The sequence below is a fragment of the Typopeltis vanoorti genome, chromosome 1, assembly GCF_054136105.1.
Source record: "Typopeltis vanoorti isolate ZY-2024b chromosome 1, IOZ_Tvanoo_1.0, whole genome shotgun sequence".
Classification (NCBI taxonomy): domain Eukaryota; kingdom Metazoa; phylum Arthropoda; class Arachnida; order Uropygi; family Thelyphonidae; genus Typopeltis; species Typopeltis vanoorti.
The window spans coordinates 51,223,764-51,245,175 of NC_143549.1; the positions used below are offsets into that span (position 1 = coordinate 51,223,764).

Here is a 21,412-nt window from a genome sequence, read left to right on the forward strand (position 1 = left end):
TTTCTGTAAGAAATTCTAATTAAATAAGCAATATCTTATATGTTACAAGAAATATGTTTATCTTTATTATATTATTATTATTATTTTATTATAATTACTATTAAGAGAGACCTCCAGGGAATCATTGAGAGAGGTTACACATCAGCAGTGACAGTTGTCATACTTTTCTTTGAATTCATTAACACTGCCTACACTCACTACCTCCAGTGGCGATCCATTCCAATTACGCATCGCTCTGTCAGTGGTAAACCTTTACACATTAGTGTATATATACAATTGTATCTATATACAACTCCGATTGCCTGATTGGCTGCATTCATGCTCAACTTCCATGGATGCCTTTTCCTCATCCGACATAAAATGAAAAATTCCATCTACTGATATCCTTGTATGATCCTTAGAGAAATTTGTCTCAATCATATCCCCCCCCTTTCCTCCTGTTTGCTATCAGTATTCCATAATCTTGATATCATTTTAACAATCTTCGTTGCATTCTCTGCAACGTATCAGAATCACCACTGAAACCAGGGAACCAGACCTGAATACAATAATACACGTGAGGTCGCATCGAGGTTTCGTAAAGAGGAAAAAAGGACATCCTTATTTTTACATGTTGAGGTTCGATTCAGCATCGAAAGATTCAGATTCGATTCGATTGAGGTTCGATAAATTATATAACTTATATATATATATATATATATATATATATATATATATATATATATACATATTTATATATATATATATATATATATATATATATATATATATATATATATACATATTTATATATATATATATATATATATATATATATATATATATGACATTTTCCCGGCGTAAAGTAACTAACATTTCGTTTTGCATGGAGAGCTCTTGCTGATAAAACGAACCTGCTTTTTATTAAAGTTCAAACATGAGCGGTTAGGGATAGCCAACTCCTTTAGGTGGTGAGAGAAAAATTCGGCGCTGGTGCCTTGCAGCAGAGAAGATTCAATTGAAAATGTCAACATTTTCAAATTTATTAATGAAATGCAATTTTGAAGAAGATTGCAAGCAGTGTCATAAAAAAATAAAAAATAATAAGATTATATCGAAAACAAATACATTCTTCAGAAAGATACTAGTGAAAGATAGATACGCCCCATAAACAGAATAAAGTATGGGAATATTTACCAAAAACAATTATTCTGCTTTTATTATTTTTAGTGTTTAGATAATAAATATAATGAAAGTTTTTTTTATTATTATTATTTGGCTTTAATCAACGCCGGCCCGTGTACAACGGGTCTGCGTTGTTTTTTATTTACTTTAGAAATAATTTTATATTTAAAATAATTTTAATATAACTACTTTATAAGTTCGCTAATATAATAAAACCAGAGTGTTTTGCAACAAATTAATATTTCAAAATATTGTATAAACTTATGTAACTGTATTCTGTCAAAAGTCTCAGCAAAATCCGAAAGTATCATGGTGTATCCATATTCCCCTTATGTCGGTAATAATAAAATAATAACATAATAATAATAATAATGTAATAAAGATAAACATATTTCTTGTAACATATAAGATATTGCTTATTTAATTAGAATTTCTTACAGAAACTTCTCGATTTCAGAGTTTAAGATGAAAATTATAATACACCAGTTATTTCTTTTGTAAATAAAATTATTTAATTTACTCACGTATGGACCGAAAGTCCTTTTTAGGACTTCCGGGGTAACAAATGGCAATGCTGTAGCTAATGAAGTTTTAACTGAGGCTCGGCTATTGCCGTTACCCAGCCATGACTAGAGCTTTTTAGCTCAATAACACCCCATCCACACAGATTTACTTCATTCAGATGACGGGATAAAGAGTCAAGGACTCAGTCCATCGCCCAGTTCTTTTAAGAACTAACTTTGGTTTAATAAAAACCATCAAATTGGTTTAAAATGCTAACGTTTTCATTACCTGCCATTCTACGTATATCGGTTAATCTATAATCTATATATACGTATGCAAGTCTTTACTAACTTTTCAAAAATCTTTTTTTAACACGAAAAAGATACTCATAGATCAATAATGGATACATTAGTCTTTGCACCACCCTTGTACAATGGGATTGCGATACATTCTTTCCACTCCTGTGAAATCTTCCCTGTTTTGAGACTCAAATTATATAGCTTTTTCAAGGGTCAGTTCAGCTGAACACTATTTTCGCATCCGTGATGATATCCCATCAGTTCCTCCTGCAAAATTCTTATTCAGTTTGTGCAACAGCTCTAGTACTTCCTCCTCATCCACAGGGGTTTCTTCATCCAGTAAAAAGGTAGCTAAATGTTTAATATACCAGGTTGATAGATTTTAGCAAAATGGCTATTTATTAAGTGAACAATTTCTTCTGCGTCTGTCACCCTCACACCATCTGCATTCAGAAGAGTTATTTTTTTCAAATTCATTTTTTTCTTTTGCTTGCAGTATAAATAGAATTCGTTGGGATTTAGCTTGCAGAGTCAGTTTCGTTTTATACTCAGACTTAGATTTCTGAGACCGCAGTCGCAATTCTTGTAGCCTGATTCTCATAATTTTCATAACCGACGTCATCCTTGTGCGCATTTTACATAATCGTTTTCCTAGAATTTCTTGCATAAATAAGATTGCACATCAATTTAGCTTCTAATCTATTTATTCTTCGAATTGTAAGAACATATGCCATTATTTAAGTATTTTTTAAATGCATCCCTTGCACTGTCGATATTTCCCGTGCACAACTAATACTGTGGGACAGAATCCAGCATACTCCTCAGTTAGTCATAATTTTTTGCTTTGTAATTCAGCAGGTTATCTTTTCTGAATGGAATATTCCCAAACTTAGCGCTTCTCAAGTTAGTACCGCATGATCACTGTCACCAACCGGAGGCAGAACAGCCACGTCTTTAACTTTAATCCTCTCTGACACTATAATCAGAACAAACACTCTTTGACCTCGAGTTCCTTCTGTCACATACTATAATACTTTTATTTTCAACTAAGTCTTTAAATATGATTCAAATAAGTGATGAAACGCTCCCAAATTTCGATAAAGAAAACTTCAGACGTCTGCACTTGTCAGCCTCCAAGGTGATTGAGACATCAACTGTTCAAAACGATAAAGCATATCTGAATAGCAAATACTGTATCTTAGTTATTTATGTCTGGGGAAAAAAAAAGAGAAATGGTTATCCGATTTAAATTTTCGGAATGTTTGATAGCACTACATGTAAATATGAGAAGATATTATTCCGATGTAGATTATATTAATAAAGGCAGGTAATATACAAAAAGACGTGTGTGAAAATATTTAATTCTAATAGCCCTTTATAATAAATGAATATTTTCGTTGGAAAAAGGGGGAGGGGATGCTCTTTGAGATCCACACGATCTTCAGACAACTACGACGAACTCGATCGCAAATCAGATCAAAGGATGTCCATGCTCGTTTCCATGACTACCAAATTCTGTTTGTAGTAGCACAGGAAGTGAGCTTGGTCTGTAGAATAGCTGCCTGCAGAAAGCTTATCATCAGTTGGAATAATGAAAGAATAACACTAAGTAAAGTAAGCAGATATAATGAACTCCGGAATCAAATATAGGGTTGGGGATATGTGTGTGTGTTCGTGCGTGCGTGTTGGGTCTGATGGAATACCAACTCGATAAATGGTTAATACATTGCCTTTTAAAGATTTTCTTGGCACAGCAAAAACTTAATAATAACTCACAAGACATATTTTAATAGACGTTTATATACCGAGTAGCTTGGAAAAAAGGTAGAAAAAAATACGACCAGTTTACTATTATTTCTTCGAAGAAAAAAAACAACCGCTTTAAAAATGAAACACCATTTGGATATTACATTACTTAGGTTTCTCGTTTAATACCATTTAGAAATAATCCTCTTGCCAAACTCTTCATGCTAACTTCTTTGGAATATATTTGAAATGGCTCTTAATACATTACAATTAATGTCCGTCATTATTTTAAAGCTTTTATGAAGAAACATAAATCTTCATTTCAATTTATAAATAAATCAAAATTAGCAGAAATTGTACAAATTACAACTCAACATGCGATGTTTGAATAATAAAACTTAAAAATAAGTTTGTAATGATGGAACTGAGAATCAGGTTGACGGAAACTCATATTCAGCATTCACCTTGCTTAACTTTTTCATACGGCATCAGAGAGAGCGAGAGAGAGAGAGAGAGAGAGAGAGAGAGAGAGAGATCACATGTAGTCTAAAGTATTCCTTCATTTTTTATAGGCGAGAATGGACATACGTTAGATGGAATAAAGTCTGAGTTACTGGAAAACAAATGCAGAGTTTTATCACCTAAGTTTCATTGATGGTTCCCATGTCAGTTCGGGTGAGGCAGTGAAATTCTGCAGTTGTTGTTGTTATTGTTGTCCTCAAATTCTTGCTGTTGATAGAAAAGCTGCTGCATATACAATCATCGAATCGTTATTTTTGGGTTCTCCATTGCTCCAATAGCTCTTAGAGATAATGAAATACTGAAGTTTATAAAAATGCTGAATATTCTGGATCAGCAACTATCGCTTGTATAAAATAAACTTTCGATTTTTCTACTGTCATCTGAAATATCAGCAGAAAACAAAAATGATATCTGAGTTCTACTGCAGAACTTAGAAATCATTTCATCTACGCAGTTGTTGTAAGTGACATCGGATGTTATTTGTAGTCTATAACGTTTCCCTTGATTCGTATTCATGCCAGTGTGACCGAAGTTTACATTGCCGAACACAAGCAGCCCAAGGTCGAACAATATTGATACGCATAAACTCGTTCCCATAAATAACTTTCATTCGCCCGATAAATGTCAATCGGCAGAATGTTTTCTATGATCAGGGACTGAAACTACTGCATGATGTTTCGTGAACGTACTGACATCACTTTCTTTACAGATTGTAATTTTTTGCTGCATTCAGAGACCTCTAGTGAAAGAGAGTGAGAAATTCACAAGGAAGTATAAAAGTATGATGAATATTTCTGCACAGACTTATGGCATTGTCGTATGAGGTCCTGTGATTAATGGAGAACAACTAATTTCGCCTTTTATAATCGTTACTCTTATAGGATATGGGTTTACCTTATCCCTACTTTCTACGTGTTTGTCAACTGCGTATATTTCCAGCTCTGTATGGGAAGGAAACCAAACCTAAAAAACTTCCATCTCAGTTCAAGTGGATAACTTATCGTAGCTAGATAAAAAGGCTCAATACATTTCCAATCATGCAGAGAAGATTTAAATTCTGGTCCATTTTTCAGACAAGTGATATACGGCGAAACAACTGAGATAAGAAGGCATGTTTTGTTTTGGAACATTACAGTTTGTAGAGGTACAAAGATATCTAAGTTTACAACCAACTCTAAGAAGGATGCTATCCTTTAAGATATCTTTTGCGCGTTTTTGTGTGTGTATATACGCTTCAGAAAATTTCGTTCATAACAAGTTATATACATTTTGATCGATGTAAGTATAAACGAAAGAATCTGCAATTCTAGTGTCACTCAAGCTATGAATATCTTTTTTATTTTACATTTGAAGAAAGTAAAATTCAAACGAAATCTGCTTGCAATATTTAAGATCATTTAGTAGTATCGGCCGAAATGTTTTTAGAATGTTTCATCTTTGAAATCAGCTGTCGGCTGGTTTTAGTTGTTATAATGAGTTGAAATGTTGTTTATGTTATAAATAGGATAATTACCTTCATCAAATTGATTTCAAGTTGCTAATGTTTAGTTTTAATATTAAATATAGTTATTAAACACAATTTTACTGTTGTTTCTAATTTTCTTATATAGATTAATAACATATATTCAACGTTAGGCTAGATAACTACAAAGATCTATAAGAGTAAATAAATCTAAGTTTTATTCGCTGAAGGGTGGAATATACAATAGGCTTACTGTATGTTCCTACTGTAACGTTTATGTTGCTTATCAGAAACTGGGTGTATTGAAAGATGTCCTTGTGATAGTTCACAATTTATTTCTAAATTTGGATGAAAAACATTCATTCGCGACATTTTTATTCAATATCAAATAGTCCAATCTATGGTATACATCACGGATCGGCAACCGGCGGCCCTGCGTGCACTTTTGGCGACCCATAAAAGGTTGATCATACTTACATGGCATGTGGCCGGTATGTTGAATTATTTAAATAATGCATTTCATAATATGAATAATAAATTAAAAATAATTTTATAGCTATACTTCGTGATATCGCCCGTACAACAAATCTCGTTGATTTTCATAAAACTAGCATCGAAATGCCATTATGTTTGAACCCTTTTAATGTCGACATTGATGAACCAAACCAACTACAGATGGAAGTTTAAGCAAGAATAAAGTTCATAAAAGAACTGGGAGATGGACTGAGTCCTTGACTCTTTATCCCGTCATCTGAATGAAGAAAATTTGTGTGGATGGGGTGTTATCTTAAAAGAACTGGGAGATGGACTGAGTCCTTGACTCTTTATCCCGTCATCTGAATGAAGAAAATTTGTGTGGATGGGGTGTGTGTGTTATCTTAAAAGAACTGGGGGATGGACTGAGTCCTTGATTCTTTATTCCGTCATCTGAATGAAGAAAATCTGTGTGGATGGGGTGTTATTGGGCTGAAAGCTCTAGTCATGGCTGGGTAACGGCAATAGCCGAGCTTCAGTTAAAACTTCATTGGTTACAGCATTGCCATTCATTACCCTGTAAGTCCTAAAAAGGACGGGTGAAGTGTTCCATCGAAGCAAGAATAAAATTAAATTATCTAAATGTAAGGTGTGGATTATTTAAATTTTAAATAGGTGTTGGAATATACTAAAATAACTTATAAACATTTTATCCGATAAATAAACCTTTATATAGTATTAATGATTATACTTTTCATTTTATTTTAACATATAAGTTTATATATATACGTGTATATAGGGATGATTTTCCTTTAGAGTACTAAAACATAAGTTCATTTATATTTGAGTGAATTGCTAATTCCTATTCTGTCGAATTGCATTAGTCTAAAGGAATGAATAAATGTTGATCGCAACAATAGCAAAGTATTCAAAATCAATAAATAGAAAATGATAAGTGTTTGTTAAAACGATAAATATGTATTATATAAAAATATAGAAAACTTTTTTTTTGTAAAAGTATGGTCATGATAATAGAAGTTGGATAGCGTCTCTAGACATATAATAAACTGCTATCTTTCTCAACTGCAGTCTGAGATCTTCTTTGTCTCTTCTCCTAACAAATGCTCAATATGGATAGTTCTTGAGCGAGTGTTTTTCGCATGGAAAAACTTTCCATCATGTAAAAGACAATGAACTAGGTATGACAAAGTGCAAGAACACTAGCCATGAGCAGTCACTGGAAGATGGAAAAGTAGCGACCGAGAAGATAAAAACACAAAAGGAACATCCTGAAATTTAGCAATGCAAATCTTTAACTGTGGGTCCCAAACTAGCGGTTCTGTGACATGCGTTCAACCAGGTCGAAGGGTAAAAATGCACGTGAACGCTTTGAATATCATCACCATACATGAATCTCTAAAAAAGCTTATTAGAATTTCAATAAAGAGAAACACAGAAGGAACAAGAACACGATGACATATTTTCTAACTTTGTGTAAGTGCACTTTGGGGGTGGTGTGAATGTTATTAGATTCTAAGGTAAGGTTTGAGTTTATTTGCCAACTCCACCGTAAGCTAGCAGTTAGTGTTACTTGGCAGAACTCCTACGTGATGCAGTGAAGCAACATTCACAACACAGGGGAAAATCTGGAGTAGAGAGTGAGGCTAGAAGGTAGACTCTGTGTGCAAGATGTAGAAAAGGGGTGGAGTGCCATTGCATGTCAGTGTCGTTAATGCTGATGACATCGAAGGTTCGAAGTGAATCTTTGTGGAAACTTCACATTACTGAAGTCGAACAGCATTCTGCCTTGTTGATAAAGGTAGCCATATGACTTTAAGATGTTCACTATGGCATTCAGGAGGCGTGGATTGTGCAAAAATTTACATAAAAATTCAGAACAGTTCCTTAAAGAGAGGATGCACGGAAGTACAGGAAAATATGCAGAAAGGAAAGAAGAAAGCAGGAAGAAGCAAGCAAGAACATGAAAATACTTCGATGGCATACCTACTCTGACATCCAATTTCCATTCATACATAGTCGGTTGTTGTAAACCATATCGCTAAAGAACTTTAGGACTTGGCAATTCTAGAATGACGCTGAATTTTAAATTAAACTATTTAATGGCAATAGAATGCTAGTTTTAAAATTAATTGAATTAAAATGGATTAGTTAAAGGGATTTTGAATTAATATTAACGTGAAATATGATGCAAAATATCTATGATGAAGAATATCTGAGGTCATCGGTAGTCAGTGCGATGAGATGCATTCCAGACTGAAAGACTGAAGTGTGTGTGTGTGTGTGTGTGTGTGTGTGTGTGTGTGTGTGTGTGTTCTTTTTTGCTTAGTTTTTAGTAAACTTTTAAAAGAAATTCTGTAATTCAAAGACAAAATAAAATGACCATCTAAGATGACTCTTAATGCTTCATCTAATGGGTTCTTTGAAAGTTTTTGCACATTAGTTTGGATCTGTTTAGCTAAGTCATTGACCCAATAGAATATTAAAGAGGCACGTGGGATCTAATCCAAAGTTGATGGCTATTTATGAGACTCAAGGGAGATCGAAACTTTCTATCAATAAATAATTCGGCTATTTTCTTTAAGTAGTATAGCAATGAACTTAGATATTTCCAAGAAAACTCTATTTCTTCCACATTTTAACATCTTATACTCTCTCTCTCTCTCCCCAAAACTTTCTTGGTTTTTCCTTTTTTATTTTTATTTATCTTTGTTTCTTTTTATCTATGCTCATTATTATTATTATTATTATTATTATTATTATTATTATTATTATTATTATTATTATTATTATTATTATTATTATTATTATTATTGTCTCTTTCCAGCTATCTCTTTAGCTGTTTACTTTCTATTATTGTTGATTGCTTATTTTTTGCCTTTTATTGTAAGTCTCTTTCTCTATTTTTCTATCTTTTGATTTCTATTTGTCACTCTTCCTCGTCTTATCTTCTTCAATTTTTCTCTTCTTCTTTCTATATTATTTCTATTCTTCGTTCTGTATATTTTTAAATTGATCTATTTCCCAACTTTTTTATTTGTCTTATATTTCTTTCTTTCATTATTTCCATATTTCATTTTCCTTCTCTTTTCTTCTTGTTGTAAATTCTATTCTTCTCTCTTTTTTTTGTTGAGCAACATTCATCCTGTTTTCAATGGCTTGCTAAGTCTATTGGTCTTTGCTTTATTTATTCCCTATTCGCCACCGTATTTTCGCGAAAGCTTGTAACTTTCTATTAAACCGGTCATTGTATTCAACAGTAAAGGCTCTGCTGTGATGTTTGATGCTCACTAAATATAGAGTGACTTGACAACGGGTTATTCATAATTGCCGATGCAAATTTTTTTATTTATTTGTAGGTGGAGACTAGAAAATAGAGAGTCCACTAATATTTAACAAGTCCCTTCTGGATTAGTGTCAGCTATTAATCATGGCCAAGCAAACTTTGGGCATTAATCAAAAGAGGAGACCATCATAAATCATAGAAATCAAAATCATGTAGTCATTGGATGAACAAAATACGTATTAGACATAAAGCCAGCAGAGAGAGAGAGAGAGAGAGAGAGAGAGAGAGAGAGAGAGAGAGAGAGAGCAGCTTAATGAATCATCGGAGATAGAGAGAGAGAGAGTGAAAGATTAATGGATTGTAAATATTTACATTCGACACTCGGTTGTGAACAGCCGAGATTTAAGGAGCTGTATTTAAGAAAAGAAGTTCCAGATAGAGCTAGTACTTCCGGAGAACTATAGATAATCTATAGAAATTTTGGCAAAAAGCCTCTCGGCCCTTTTAGAAAAGGCAGAAGTGATTTATCGCTTGTAAGTGTAGCGTGAGTAGTGCCGCCCCTGTGACGTTTCTCAATTTCTAATTAAACCTTCCGAGAACGCGAGAGGTGTGAGTGAGTCACGTGGTCTATTGAGTTCACTATTTCATAAGCTCATTCGTTTATGTAATCTTTTAACATACGTTTTCCTTTCGAATCACTGCTCGTTGTTTTTCATCTTTATTTTCAACTGTATTGCTTTCTTCTTCTATCTTATTTTCATTCGTTATTTCTTATCCTTTTCTCTCTCTCTCTCTCTCTTTCTCTACTATTTACAAAACGTTTTTTTTTTTACTTCTCATCTATTTTGTGTTTTTGTATTTTCCCCTAATTTATATAAGGCTGTTTCTATTGTTTATGTTTACATTTTCTTCGTTTTATCTTTCTCATTATTTTCAATTTCTATTTTTTTTTTCACTCATATCTGTTGATGGAAACTGTCATTCGAAACATTTTTAAATGAATAAATAAATAAAACAAATAAATAAATAACTATATATATATATATATATTTAAATAAACATTATTTATATTTATAAAAATATATAAATGAATAAACATTTTTGTGAAAATCTGGGGAACAGTAGATGGCGTTGGAGTAGAGGATACGTGGATGAGGTTGAGTAGTGAAGATGGAGAGCTGTAGAGTAGGTGTTTTCCCTCGAAGTCATGGATTCCCTGGAGATGTCAAATAATAATAATAATTAATCAAGATTTTAGTAAAGTAAATACACATAAATATATCTAAAATCTGTGCTCTTTTATATTACTTGCTATGCAAAATGATTAGAGAAAGTGATTACACATTAGATAATTTTTAACATTGAATATCGACGGGGAAAAACGCGCCGAAACATTTTTCAAGGATTGATCACAATTTTTCATTCACGAGATTTCTTTCTTTGTTTCGTTCTGAGATTTCTTATAGGAATGTAGACTTTAAGTATCTTTACAAACGAAAGATTAGGTTTGAGAGCTGTCTCTTTGTTAATTTTCCACATTGACGTTCCACTTCTAATAAAGAATTCATTCATTTCGTTTGCGTTGTTCTCAGATGGGTGTAATCGCGGAATGTCATCCACGCTGCTTACCCTAAAGTTAATTCAAGGATTTCTATTGTTTTCTTGGATCGTTGCCGCAGTTCACGAATTTGGTGTGGAAGAACATTTCCCTTGCCTGTTTGATTTCGTTCTTCTCAAGCTTGTTAAAAGATCTGAATTTAGTTTCAGTTTGTGAATTTCCGATATTATTTTTATATTTTACAGAGTATTTCTTTCCAGTTATTATATTAACTTAATTAGGTCCCTAGTAATTTATGTTTTCTGTTAACTCTCTCTCTCCCTCTCTCTCTCTCTCTCACACACACTCTTTAAGGTCTCCATTGTTGATCGCGTTTCTGTTAGAGCAAACTTGCAAATCATTTCCTATAGAGCTCATGAGCATGCACTTGTTCATGTGATGAATAATTGAGTTTGCGCTCCTGATATATTAGTCATATTTTGTGCAATTAACTTTTTTTGCTGCAGTCTTTGATTTCTGTAGATTTCTATTTCTGTTTGTTGTAGGAATTATTGTTTCTGTCCTCTGGTGTATAATGAGTTTGACTATGGAGAAATGATCGGTTATGTGGTACTCACATATTCTAACTTCTTTGCAGCGGTATCAATTGTGCTAATAATAAGAACATGATCATCATATTTATCTCCCACTTTTCTGGTCAGTTGTAAAACATACTGTGTAAAGAACAGCTTGCATTAAATATCACGAATTTATTCACTGCTCTAGAATTTTAAGCAAATTTATGTTTACATCCCCTAGCTATGTTTAAGGTTGATATCATTTTTTACACCTTTCACTACACGATTCTCTTTAAAATTATGTTAAAGTCTTTAAACGTATGCTAAACACAATTTTCCACAAGGATAGAACCTTGTGGAACATTGTGTTTAGCCTGGTTTTGATGTTATTACTCTCTTTTCTAAACGTTTATTTGTTTCTAGTGAATTTATGATTTTCTTAATTTAGGTTGCCACGCTATTCCACAGTTTGATAGCATTAATGAAGTCATTTATTAAAATTCTCAATAGTATTCTGGTGTTCACCGGAATACTTTTGAGGAACAAACTTCTAGTGATTCCGAGTAAACACCTGTCAGTGTTTTTGATTGAAAAGGTCTGATAAACGTTCCTCACATCACAGATGGAATTTGAATCAAGATATTTCCAACTAAAGGCTCTTCTATACTAAGTGAGCTACGGAAGCTCTTATAATTAGTTAAGAGATTTTTAACTTCTAATTGAAGTTTGCATGATCTCTCTCTCTCTCTCTCTTTCTCTTAGAATTCCTCTCTCATCTTGTTTTATGTTTTCCTTCTTTAACTTTGTCTCTTTTTTTTCTCTCTTACTTTCTTCTTATGTCTGTCCTTCTTTGCAACTTTTTTTGTTTTTATTTTCTAAATTGCTTACTTTGTGTTTCTTCTTCATTCTCTGTATATTTCTTCCTTTGTTTTTCCTCTACTTTTTCTTGTTTCTTCTTTACACTTTTCTGTGAATCTTATATATTTATTTCTTTTCTTTATTGTTCTGCTTTTATTCTTTCTGACCGTTTCTTTCTATACCTTCAATCCTTCTTCTCTGCATCTTTATCTATGATTTCTGCTTCACTTCGTTTTTCTCTTCTGTGGCATTTGTAGTCCACTAATCCTTTTTTTTTCTTTCTATCTTTTTTTCCTTTAACGATTTCTGCACTTTTCTCATTGCGACACACACACTCTGTTTTCTATTCCCATCAAATAATCATTTTCTTTCTTGAGTTTCCTCACCACAGTCAACTGACATCACTAGTAATCACCTTTAGTATCGTATCCCAATCTCCCCTCACCTGTTGTCCACGCCGTACCCTCCTCTCAGCTACCCTTAATAACCTCTCAAAATTTTCACCCAAGGTTTAAATCACCGCCCAAGTGCCTCCGCCACAAGACGATGTTTGCACTCGTTGCAAGTGTGCCTTGCGTGGTGTTGCTCCATTTATTCCTCCCATTTCTCGTTGCATAGATGACCGTCAAATCACGTGCGTAGCTCTATAATCAGGCTTATTTTGCCAGCGGCACGCTAGGTTACTTGATTGCAGGAAATATGTTGTACGTCTTGCTGGAGCATTGTGAATTATTATCGAAAATTCTGCCGTGACCCTTTTACCACACATACACACAACGAGGGTGGGTAGAAAATAAGGGGAATCGTGTGAAAGCAGACGGTATATCTATAGACTAAAAAAAAAAAAAGAAAAAAGCTTCTAAAACATATTCGGATTTTTCAAGGTGTAATGAGATGAAGAAAACATGTCACCGTGTTAATAGGAATTTCAGGAATGCGTGAACGCTAGCGAGAGTTTTACTAGTGGAGTTAAATTGCACTTTTTTTCCCTTTCTAAAATACGATAGTCATATTTCATTTTAACCTTGTCACCATGTCAGCTAAAATATATAAAAAAAATCTCCCGTGTTTTTTGGTAGATGTCGTTCGAAGTGGCTACGATATCCACACCTGACAACTTCAATGTGATTACTTTAGAAAAATGGCTTACGCAAACATAAGAAATAATCCCACGTCACTGGTCGAAGTTTTCGAGCGTTAGAATATGTAATATATGGGCTGTACATCAGCTCTCTCTCTCTCTCTCTCTCTCTCTCTCTCTCTCTCTTGTGAGTTTTCCTTCTAACGAAAAAAAATTATTATTTTATAAGACAGAGAAAAAAAACTTGTAGCGAACATTTTGGATTAAATCTCAAGAGTCCATCTCCCATTCTTTTTAGCCATCTAGTGAGAGAATTGAACAACATTTTAGTGAGTTCGGTAAAATTTTTCTTCATATTAAGCATTTTCTCATTCATCACGCTGGACCGCTAAATAGATAAATTGTTGATGTTTACTGCTATTGCTTATGATATTCTTTAGGCGACAGTGCAATACACTCAATGGCCAAAATATAAGAAACATCTCTATGCAAAATGGAATGAACCCCTAAGAAACTCTTAACCCACCACAATAAGTGAACAATAAAATTAAACCACGAGAGTCTGCTTTCAAGTGTTGATGATTGATAATGGGTAAAGGACGTGACCTTTGCGACTTCAACTGGGGGATGACCACTTTCAACAATGTCTTGTGTGTGCGGAAAACATAAAATCAAACGTTGATATGTGGAAAGAACCAGCTGGAGGACACGAGAGACAGACAAAGAATCAACAGGATCATACAATCAAAGAGATGTCTCTGTCTAACAAAATATAAGAGGCTATGAATAAAGTGGTAGGAAATAATATCAGACTGAATAGACGACTGGAGGAAGGTCTCAGAAATATTGTATTGCGGTTTTATGTTCAGCGTTGCTGCCACAGCACAGCAACGGGGAGTACAATGTATTTTGTGGATTCATTAATTTGGATCTCTGATTACTCAAACACGATTTCGAATAGAATTCACTGTGGATTTATTCCTGGTATAAGCGGCTTGTGATGAAAAATTGCTTCTATAAAAGTAAAGACCCCAAAAATGTTTACACCTGCACTGATCAACCCCAGCGGCGGCTCGTCGGTAAGGGCTGCAACCCCTCCAGTGTAAACGGAAAGTTCCTGTTTTATTATCGCCGTTCTTAAATTTTTATCTATTCATCTAAAAACCGTTATTTTCTTGTTTTCAATACAGTACCGTATTTTACATAATTCATTTTGTAGCAATAGTTGTATTTTTATATATAATAGTTGAACGCTGGAGCTGCATTCAATGCAGACCGCGCCAAACCGCTACATAGTGGGGTGATAACGTAGTGGGGATGACGCGTGAATTTCGTGCAGTTTGGGCTGATAACATTGCAGACCAAGATACTTTGCTACTAGACGAGCACAAGCAACAGAAATTACGTTGTTATCATAGGTAAATCTTGTGCGGGTTTTCTGTTTTCTATTTAATTCTAGCATTTAATTTATATCTTTGCAGAAATCAACAAAAAGAAGAATTCTGTTAAATATTGTTATACTTTATTTTTGTTAATTATATAATTTTTTCAATCCATTTTTTTTTTTAATTTTTATTGCTACAGCCCCACCACTACAAATTCTTACGAGCCGTCACTAATGCTGTGAACGTTTATGGATAAAATACCAATAGTTGTCCTTTTTAATAATATAATTTCAATTCCTCTTCTAAAACCGTAAACTTTAATATATTTATTTTGAATAAATATTTTAAAGTTAAGATTCTACTACAACTTGCTATAAACGAGATATAACCTTGATATAAAAAGATTCTGCTACAAACTTAGTTTGTAAATCAAAAACCAATTAGTTCGAAAATGCCCAGTTTTATGCCTGTAATGCATTCAATTCTAATTTAATAGGCTTTCCATTGAAAAGTTAGAAAATACAATTAAGAATCATTTAGAATGTGATGTGATGTGTGGCTTGCATCAAGGTATGTACTAGCATACTATTGAGCACTATGTCTCTAGAAATTTCCTTCAACATCTATTCCTGCGACTATCCTACTATGAAGACCTGAAGTGGCTTGACTGTGTACAAAAGGGGACTACTCCGGTACAAATGTAACACAGGTTGACAAACTTTCAGGGTGAACTCATATAAAATACCTCTATCCTTCTTTCCAGCATTTTCTATCTATCTTTGTCCTTTCCTCTATTTCTTCATCTTTATTTATATATTCACAACTCTTTCTTAAATCATCTTCGACAATTACACACTCTCTCTCTCTCTCTCTCTCTCTCTCTCAGTGTGTTTAGTGTAATAGGGCGCATTTTGACAAATTTTGTAACGCCGATCTTTTTTTTAACATTATTAAAATACCACAACGTAATGAAAAATGTCTGCACTATGAAAAAAATAAGAAGAAAATAATGGCACGAACGACCCAGCGATGTTCAAGCTACTTATGTACTCACGCCACCTGTCATTTGTATTTCTCTTTAAATCCATCGTTATATTCGATTGCAAATTTGCTACATAATTCTAATGATACAAAACACCATAAATTATTAGTTTGGGAAAAACAATTTGCGATATGCTGAAACGAATCTGCTCCTAATACAGGAACACAGTTGCTATTTTCATGCATACCGTGTGTGTGTGTGTGTGTGTGTGTTATTTATGACTGTTAAAGCGTTTCAGATTTCCATAAACTATGTAGGGTGCATATGCATTTTTCCGGTTTTGATAACTATATTTTTGTGCCATCAGCATTACAAGCACTTTAAACTGACATTTTATTTCAGGTGAAAGTATTCTAACCATTCATTCTATGAAATAACCGAGCAATAAATTTATTACATAATATCATCTATTTGAAATCATAATAATAATAATTCTTTCATAATATGCCAAACTCGTTTCTCTAAGAGAATGAATGACACTCGAAATTTACCCAATTTAAAATATCAGGAAATTAAATGATTCATCTCCTTAACATGACAATCTTTGCATCGAGCAGCTGCACGTCCGCTATTATTGCTATTCTCGTTTTGGTAAAACCGTCCAGGTGCAAGTAGAGTGCGTTTAATCTTTGAAAGGATAACACGTGATTTAACAGTATCCAAAGTAAACACATCTGCGTAATTGCTCTTCCAAATCTGGGCGAGGAGAGAAAAGGAAATTGTGCAAATTATTATCCAAGGAACCATTAATTATGAAGTCGCCGTTATCTGGCTGATAATACATTTTAAAACTATCGTTCAAGTAAGCTTAGTGTATAGACAATAATGGCTCCACCTAGTGGTAATAAATCATTTCGCTGTACAAAACTGATTGCAGAACATGAGAAATTACAATTAGTTCTCAAGCAAATTTTAATAATGATTCGTCAAAATGATCCATCCGTTTTATTGGTTCAGTGAATTATAACATAACTTTTTTTTCCTTTAGAATTTGAGTTTTATCCTGCGATAGGGATTGGCCACTACCCAGACTAGTTTCGACCTTTATTGAGGTCTCTTCGGTGGGAGCCAGGCCCAGATGTGGAGATACCAGGCAGAAGCAATAGCAAGGCCATCTCTACCTATAGGAGTTTCCTGGGGGTAGTGGCCCTTCCCTTAATGCATAATATTATACATATCCGCAAGGAGATGTGTTTTGCATTATGGGAGATACTGAGATAGGAGTGATGTAAGCTTGCTCCACCTTTGCAACTAGTTTCCCGGTGTTGTACTACCTTATCTCAGTCCTGAACATACTTTTAGGCGCAAACTCTGTTTGCTCACACTTGGATAAAGTATTAAACTAAATTTATTATTATTATTGGTGTCTTATTTGTTTTATACTCAAAAGAGTTTCACATTACTCATTCCTTTTTTGATCAATATTTACAATATTTCATTTCGTATTCCTTCTTTTAGGTTTGCTCTAAAAAGTTTAAAATGCGTCACTATTTTTAACAATTCACTGATTTATCTTACAGTCATATCTTTGTTTTCATCAACAATGTCGACGAAAATTATAAAGGTCACTGTGGAAATATATCCGTGGTAGGTTTCACATTAAAGTTTATAATTCCGTATTAACGGTTACAGCTTGTATAAAATTGACAAGGCATCTAAGGAGTGAAGATATGTGTGTGTGTATACTCACTAAATTATAAATATTTCATAGCATTGAACTAGAATCCATTTTCCGTTGTCTACACTATTGAATTACTCAAGTCCTGGATAATCCTAGTCATTTGTTTGTTTATTATTCTTCTTACCTTTGTATCATTAGCAAACACTTGCATACCCCCACCTCTTTGAAACCCTCTATAATCCCTTCAATATACAAATTAAATAGGTCTAGCCCCAAGAGCAGAACTTTATGACCCTACTTTTCATCTTCATTCTCTTTGACTCTTTCCCCTATGCGCTACTGTCTGACATTCATGAGATATTCCTTTCTTTCTGTAGAAACCCACAATCACTAAATGTACATTAATAGAGCAATTTTCGGTTAAACTAAACTCCAGTGAAATGGGATCTCATAACCACATTTTGCATACTGGCAAAATTCTGTTATACTATTTAAATATATGATATAATTCCACATATTATATAATGAAGATTGCAAACTGTTTAATATTGCACTATAGTTAATTGGTGTGTAAGGTATGTAAGGCATGGGGTGCAAGGTATGGGTAGTAGGGGTAGTACCTCTGCCTGCTCAGCAGTCGCATCAAAATATTTGGTGGCTGGGTGGAATTGGTCCTCACTGCTCATGCAACTCTCACTTATGGCTCCAAGTAGCTGGCAGAGTACACCAGCGGCCACACTCTGGGACCGTGCCTTCACTGGCATTCAAAACTAAGTGCGGATATCAGCATTTTATGCTGTAGTGAAGGAGATTGTGTCTCCTCCTTGTTGCACTTGAAGACTGGAATGGCTGAGTTAGTAGCCATTAAAGAAAACAATGGAACCTATAAATATAGAAAAATATGATCTTCGCTCCATTAAAAATCAAGAAATACAAGATAAATGTTTAAAGGAACTGGCACAATCCACTGCTGTTAATGTTCCTGATTCCACCAAATATCCTTACCCTAAAGATGGATTGAGGATAGATGGCAGAAATTTAAAGAAAGCATAAAAAAGGCAGTAAAACAAACAATTCCCAAATTGAGAAGAAGATGAGTAAACTCTGGATGAATGGCAAGATACTGAGAACAAGTATCACGAAAAAGTTAGGGAGCTAACTAGCAAATCTCGCAAAAGGGTAGGCTCTCATTGCATTGAAGACCCAGTGGAAACATCTTAATGGAGAAAGATAAAATAAGGGATATATGGGTAGAGTATTCAAAGGAACTCTGCAATCATGATAGAATAGATAATCCAATGCAAGAAGATTTGGATCTCTATTCTCCATCTTTATTCTTTGTGCACTTCTTATTTAAAAGTTCATCATTAGTATTATTAGCTTCGAATTTAATCTCTCTCTCTCTCTCTCTCTGTCTCTCTGTAAAGGTCAGATTGATGGGATAAATGCTTTTCGTAATTTCTCTTATTATTTCCTGGATACATTTTATTCCATAATACAAAGGGAGAAACAATTAACTTGATTTCTTATTTCATCCAGAAATGTTTCATTTTCTTGTGTAATTTTTATATAGAGAAATGTAATAATGTTAGAAACATTAAGTTACATGTTAGAAAACTGGACTGAAATTTAAATGTAATTTTAAAGCGAAATTATTCGATTAATGTACCTTACAAGACATCGGCATAGTAGACTATAAAAGGAATAAAATTCCATTTTTTTTCAGTAAAAGAGCATATTGTATACGCAAAAGCGTGACCTCAAAATAGACAGATATGTCCTCCTTTTATTCGTTGTTTTTTTTTTTTCATGATTGCATACTTATAGAACTCCTCAGAGAAAGGTTATATAGAAATCAAAAGATTCGGACTGCTATTATTGGAAACTACTAATTTTTAATCTTTTTAATTAAACAAGTTTTCGTAATGTTTATTAAAACTAAATTCCAATTTTATTTATTTTTAATTAATTATCTTATCAATTGTATTTCTTATCTTTCCAGGCTATGGTAATATCGCTCCAAGAACCGATTGGGGGAAGGCCGCTACTATCCTCTACGCCATTGTCGGCATCCCCTTGATGCTTCTTTACCTCACCAATATCGGCGACATCTTGGCCAAGTCCTTCCGTTACGTCTACGGACGAATGTGCTCATGTGCTCCCAACGATCACTACAAACGCAGGCGACATGCCGAGAATTATCGAGTCCACCACATCGTGGCGCACAATTCCACCAACCGGGCAAACTCTATCGACCCACCCCTCGGGGAGAAACTCCAGGTGCCGACGGAGGACGAAGTACGGATCGAGACCGCTCCCGACGACATCCACGAAGACAGCGATTACGAGAAACCCCGCGTGTCTGTGCCTATTACTCTGTGTCTGGTGATATTGGTGGGGTACATCTCTGGAGGGGCCGTCTTGTTTTCTCTGTGGGAAGGGTGGGGTTTTTTGGACGGATCCTATTTCTGTTTCGTCACTCTGAGCACCATCGGATTCGGTGATCTGGTTCCGGGCGATTCCGTAGTGAGCGACAGCGGCTCGCAGGAGAAGCTGGTGATGTGTTCACTGTATCTTCTGTTCGGCATGGCTCTGATTGCGATGTGTTTCAACCTTATGCAGGAGGAGGTGATCCATAAGGTGCGCAATTGTGGTCGTCGGATTGGCATCATAAAGGATCAGGAGGAAGACGACGACATGGGGTGACCGGAGACTCCGGAGGAACACAACCACTCCTCCGACTGCTCGACCTTCATTACTACTACTACTACTACTACTACCGCCCGAATCTGTTACCACCTGCCGAGAGCGTTGGTGGTCACTACTTTGTGTTCGTCTGCAACTTACGAAGTCGGCAACAGATCGAGGAATATTGTGTGTTTCGTGATGTTAGTAAACCCTACAGGATTACCCTAACCTTTATTTCATGTCAGTCGGAGTAATGGAGGTGCCAAATTGTGGATTCAATCACTTCGAATACCATAGTCTACCGAGCAGCCATTCTGTTCTCTCTCATCAAAGTACATCAGTGGTTCTCTTTGTTTATCTCTCTCTCAAAATACCGTTTTTAGAAGACATGTTCCATTGGATGAAGGGAGTTTGTAGTTAACCAATAGGTGACTGTACAAATTCTTTAACAACAACAACAAATAATAATAAATATAAATAAAATAAGGTACTCCATGCCAGTTGTTTCTGTGTTACGAAAGGTGATGCTAATATCAAAGATGACAATTTCTTTCTCTCTCTCTCTACAAGATGCGGGTTTACTTAAATCACCATGTCCAATTCAAAAGCCATGTGTGCTAGTCAGTTTAGTAGAATGTTACAATTTCGTTGATTACGAAGAAGAAGAAGCAGAAGATGAAGAAGAATTACGGACAAGAAACAAATATTCTAAAAACATAGACCTGTTTTTAATATCACTTGAAAGCACTCAAGTAGCCGACACTTCATATTTCTTGAGAAACGAGAGCCAAACAAATGGCATATTTGTCACAGTTTTCACAGTCTTTATGCTTGACAATGGTGGTATTTCACTGAGGTAGGCTACAGGTGCTGCCACCTACCTGGCTTGTGAAGAAGTATTAGGATATGGATAAATCAATAAAGGTTTACATAGTTACTATGGTGGCTGAGACCTCAGTTTTCTACAGAATAAATAATGATAAGGTTGTTTCCTTATTCTTTTCTTTCTTTCTTGTCTCTTTTTAATGATATTCTTATTTAGAAGTAAGCTGTTTTCACTCACTCTCACTCAAATCACACAGCAATATTAATTACTACTGAGACACCAACACTCAAGGTATGTTCAACTGGGCTGGGAATAATGATA

At 34.5% G+C, this 21,412-nt stretch overlaps 1 protein-coding gene across 1 annotated transcript in view; it reads left to right on the forward strand.

The window, feature by feature from the left end:
* The window catches only part of sand (potassium two pore domain channel sandman), a 346,390-nt gene extending 325,187 nt beyond the window's left edge, over positions 1 to 21,203 (forward strand). Inside the window, exon 2 of the mRNA XM_090416103.1 lies at positions 19,580 to 21,203. Coding sequence (XP_090272229.1) covers positions 19,580 to 20,283 — 704 coding nt within the window. The 3' untranslated portion in view covers positions 20,284 to 21,203. The remainder of the gene's footprint in view (positions 1 to 19,579) is intronic.
* Positions 21,204 to 21,412: the final 209 nt, after the last annotated feature.